Source organism: Andrographis paniculata, unplaced genomic scaffold, assembly GCF_009805555.1.
Source record: "Andrographis paniculata isolate CXL003 unplaced genomic scaffold, ASM980555v1 Contig75END, whole genome shotgun sequence".
In the NCBI taxonomy this organism is placed as follows: Eukaryota; Viridiplantae; Streptophyta; class Magnoliopsida; order Lamiales; family Acanthaceae; genus Andrographis; species Andrographis paniculata.
The window spans coordinates 1360116-1364958 of NW_026137612.1; the positions used below are offsets into that span (position 1 = coordinate 1360116).

The window sequence follows — 4843 nt, forward strand, 5'->3', positions numbered from 1 at the left end:
AATGTATGTCACAATCGACATTATTTTTTAGAAATGATCATGTAGGGAAGATTTAAATTTTACATATTGTACTTAGGAAATTTTCATCTTGTCTAATGGTTTTAAAAAAATTAAAATATATTGTTGAAAAACTAGCGATTTTAATTAAATATCTTTCAATTGTCTCTATATTTTATTTATTTATTTATTGTTAAATGTATATATATCTAGCAAAAAACTTATTTGAAATTATTTTATATGATATTTGTTTAGCAAACTTGATCACTCATCAAAATTAGTAGCCTACTTAATAAATACGTGCACAAAGATTCGTCCTCTTAATTTATTTATTTATTTATTTATGTCATGCAATCTTTACTATTCTTATATACACATGCATATTTCCTTTGTCCGTTCAAAAAAAAGTGACTATTTACTTTATGATATAAAATTAAATGAATATTATATTTTAACAGTACCATATAATATTTTATATATATATAAAAACTATTGTGTCCTTATATTTTTCTTTGAATAATTATATTTATATAAATAAAAATATATTTGAGGACATTTATAATATTAATGTGATCCACACTTATTAGCAAAATCATATACTCCCTTCTTCCCATAACAAAATATCTATTATTTTTCCATTTTAGTCCGTCTCATAACAAAGTATCCATTTTTTTTAGTAAATATATTATCTACCTAACATTACAAATACCCTTGCAACAAATGTCATTACCTTTATATCACATATAAGGTTATTTTAGTCATTTCTACTTTATTCCTACTATATCCCAATATAATACTAATATTTCTAAAATTCCATGAAAAAAATAAATGGATCCTTCTTTGCAGTATATTTTATATTTGAACCACTAAAATGTCAAAATAGTTAAGTTTCAAGGGGACCACTATTTAAAACAAAAAAATAATAAATAAAAAGAACCCAAATTATGGAATGTTTCCTATTTAATTTCATCTAAATTAATTACAGAAATGATCTAATAATTATCTATCGTCATTGCCTTAATTAAATATGCTTAAATTACAATAGGTGTATGATAAAATTTAAAGTATCTTCATCCTTAAATCATAGTATTGTATCTAAACATAACATTATCCAATAGTTAGGCTCCCATTGCGAATTTGCAATAAAGCCTCAAAAACATAAATAGAAAGCAACTCCATGGCCTAAACAAGAATATGCATCCCAAGTTGAGCCATGAAAATTTCTAAATTAAATAAATAAAATCTTTAAAAAAGTTACCGGGCTCGCGATCATGCCTCGAACATGAAACTAACCAACTGTGGGACTTTTTTGTAGAATCCAACTAGGGAATGAAATACATGGGGTTAGGCAGCTTGAAAGATCGCCTAGCCACGGCGAATCCCCTCAAATCGCTCCATTGATCCCCCGAATTCCCACGAATAACATATTCTTTTTGTTCTATCTCCTTTCTCTTCTCGGATTTGTATTCCGGGGCCGGCTTCCCTTGATCTTCATCTCCCCTGTTTCATTCATTTAAATCACCCAAAATGTAGTTGAAGTAATAGGCATTGGCTAAGAGAATGTAGGTTGTGTTCTTTTGTAAATTTTATCGCATATTTTTACTATTCAGATTCCTTTTTTCTATCAAAAATATCAAATCAGATAATTACTTTTTTTTTTATATTATATTACAAATTTATTTTACATTCAAAGTATCGTATCAACGTCTATTTATATCGCATCAAACAACTATTCAAATTCAACTTTTTACTATTTAAAAATCCAAACCTATAAACATACACAATGGTACTAAACCATACAATGGTTTACTGTTAAGAACTAACTTGATGAAGGGACGAAAAGAAAAAAAGGCGCGTATCAAGTTCTAACATTTCTTTAAAATAGAAAGAGAAGTTAACTAATTCGAATTCTAAGTTGTGTTCTTTTGTGGATTTTTACCACAATTTTTACTATGCAGATTCTTTTTTTCCTCCAAAAATATCAAATCAAACAATTACTTTTTTTTTTTTTTTATATTATACTACAAATTTAAATAAATTCAAAACATCACGTTAACCTCTATTTATATTACATCAAACAACTATTCAAATTCAACTTTTTACTATTCAAACCAAACCCAAAAACTAAAACCCACAAACAAACACCCTAACATTTTCTATATATGATTTTGGTAAATATGAGCTTACCTCAGTATGAGCTGTTTCCAGTTGTTGAATCCGGCGTTCCTTAGATTAAGTTCTGTGGAGTTCCTTTGGAACTCAGACCTACCGGTCAACAAGAATATGGTGAATCCGAGCTCTTGAAGCTCTCGGTACAATCTCAAACTTGCAGGTAATGCTGGAGCAATGGCCAAGTCGACCCATTTGTCGAAACTAGGTTCATCAAAAAGCTCTGATCTGCGTAGTCGGCATAACAAGGAAAGAAAGTTTGAAGCCGAAATAAGAACATTTGTTGATCTTGAACAGTATTTGCAAGTATTTCACAGCACCCCAATGGTAACAACCTAAGCAGAAATTACAGAATTTGTTGAAGAAATACAGAGTGCCATAAAGAATTAATGGCTAAATAAGCATTGCTCGGTAAAATCTTTGAGAATGAGCATCAGATTATTTTGCTATTCTATTTTATTACCGCCTCTCTCAAATTATGAAGTTTCAAGATTTCTGCATTGCCCCGATACTGTTTCATAATTTAGTATCGTATTTTGACCCTAAGTTTTTGACAAATGAGATAAAACTATAGAACAGAGAACGATTATCAAAAGTGTAGGCACAAAACTTCAACCATTTCGGCAGATATATTGATCAAACATATGGCTAAACAGTATCTTTAGTCCCACAAAAAGGCTTCATTTCAAACTGAGTAATATCAGATCATGATTTTCAATTTTGGTCCACAGATTGTACGAAATTTCTGTTTGAGTTCAAATCGCATCGATTTAAGTAACACTTCCTTCTTTGAGGTACTAATAATTTCTCTCAGCCTCAAGTAGCATGTCTTGCACTGCTAGCATTCCATTATTTTAACGGTGAAAAAAGATATGAGACTTAAATAGGTGCAATCTTAACTTCGAATCAAGCACGGAATCTAAATTTAAAAATCTAATCAAATAAGAAGATTGAAACTAAATGATCCTGTGAGACGAAGAGTACTAATTTTCCCAAACAATACTATCTATCAATAACTAAATGAAATGATCCCAACAATGACTCAAGCAATGCATAGAAGAAATACTTTGGAATGTGTATTAACTTCACTAAAAGTACAATATTATCTGTATTAACTATCCATGCTATTATAGTCTTCAATCGAACCTAAAAAAAATTGTATATCATCCATATCTGTAAGGACTACTAATCTCCTCCTAGAAATAAAACAGCATTACAGAAAACGTTCACTCCATATATCAGAAATCCCATCTATGTGGGTATGAGTTTCGAAGACATCCGTATAAGAGCATGGATACACAAAATTATCACTAACTGGAATTTCAAATTCAAGCCTTCTAGCAGTCGACAAGTGCACATCAGCTCACGTGAGATTGGACTTTCGATGCTCAATGTGTGTATTGTGCTTAGAAAACACAACAAAGGTCTTCGATATTCATCACTAGATCAACTCTCAAGATCATTCTTTCCTTACCAAAATTTCCACTCATCTCCCTAATCAACATTCAAATTCTATGCTTATTGAGAAACTAAGTAAGTTGATGGCTGCAACAAATGAATAAGTACACAAAGTAAGTTTTCGACATATATTATCTCTTATCGACATAACTTTGATCCTTAAGGTTTCAAGCTGATGTGAGTTAATTTCACTCTAAGATTACAATAATACTTCACTTCACATCTTTATACGCAAAGGATATTTGCAACCCAATCACAGCACTTCTTATCCAAAACCAGCAATAAGTCAATCATTGAACTGAATAAACCCTAATTCAAAACCATCAACTACACAAATCCTAATTTAGCATATCCCAAATACCAACGCAACAAATCAGTAGGATAAATTATTCCCAAAATGCTCATTACCCATATCCGTGCGCGGCGTAATACGGAACATTGGAAAGCAATGTCTCGTCGACGTCGAAAACCCAAGCATCCTTCTCCCTTCCAGAAACCTCAACCTCCCTGGCGTACGCCACCGCATTCTCTGCGACGGCGTCCGAATCCGACAAGTACCGCGGACCGGTGACGTATTCCTTAACGAAATCTACGCATCTCTCCGGAACCTGGGTCCAGCTGCCGGCGTCATTTGTCTCCACTGTGAACCACCAACTCTCGCAGTATAAATCGGGGCCTCTCCGGCCTCCATCGCCGAAGAGACGGTACTTCTTTCCCGGCTTGATTTGAATGATTGGAGAGAGGGAGGACGAAATCGGTTCGACGGCGAGGATTATCACCAGTGCGATTACGCCCCATCGATTTCGAATCGACGCCATACACTCGCCGGAAAAGCGAAAATTGAGTTTGGGTACGGCAGTGAAGAATGGCTTCTCCGGCGCTGGAAAGTCAACAAAGTTTATGGTGAGTGAGCTTGTAGATAAAAAATTCCTCTATTATTATCCATGTACTACTTGTTTTGTTTACACAGATACTTTTGGAAGATTTTAGAATTTTGGAAAAAAAAAATTAGTATTTAATTTGACATTTTGTGTATAAAAAATATATTTGATTATATATTTTTTAAAAAATAAATAGTATTAAAGGAATAAAAATGCATTAGTATAAATAAAGCGGAAACTCTTCCAAATTTGCAAGGTAAAGTATAGAGGATGAAATATATATATATATATATATTTGAAATTTTATTATTAGAATTTGATAAAAGGTTGATAGATTA

The 4843-nt window shown here is 32.0% G+C and overlaps 1 protein-coding gene across 1 annotated transcript; it reads right to left on the reverse strand.

Annotated features, from left to right (window-relative positions):
• Positions 1-989: 989 nt before the first annotated feature.
• On the reverse strand, positions 990-4556 carry LOC127266213 (acid phosphatase 1-like). Its single transcript, XM_051296371.1, has 3 exons — positions 4033-4556; positions 2185-2394; positions 990-1497 (listed from the first exon to the last, which is right to left on the reverse strand). The coding sequence occupies exons 1-3, from the start codon at positions 4440-4442 to the stop codon at positions 1320-1322; spliced, it is 798 nt and encodes a 265-aa protein (XP_051152328.1). The 5' UTR covers positions 4443-4556; the 3' UTR covers positions 990-1319.
• Between the last annotated feature and the right edge of the window lie 287 nt (positions 4557-4843).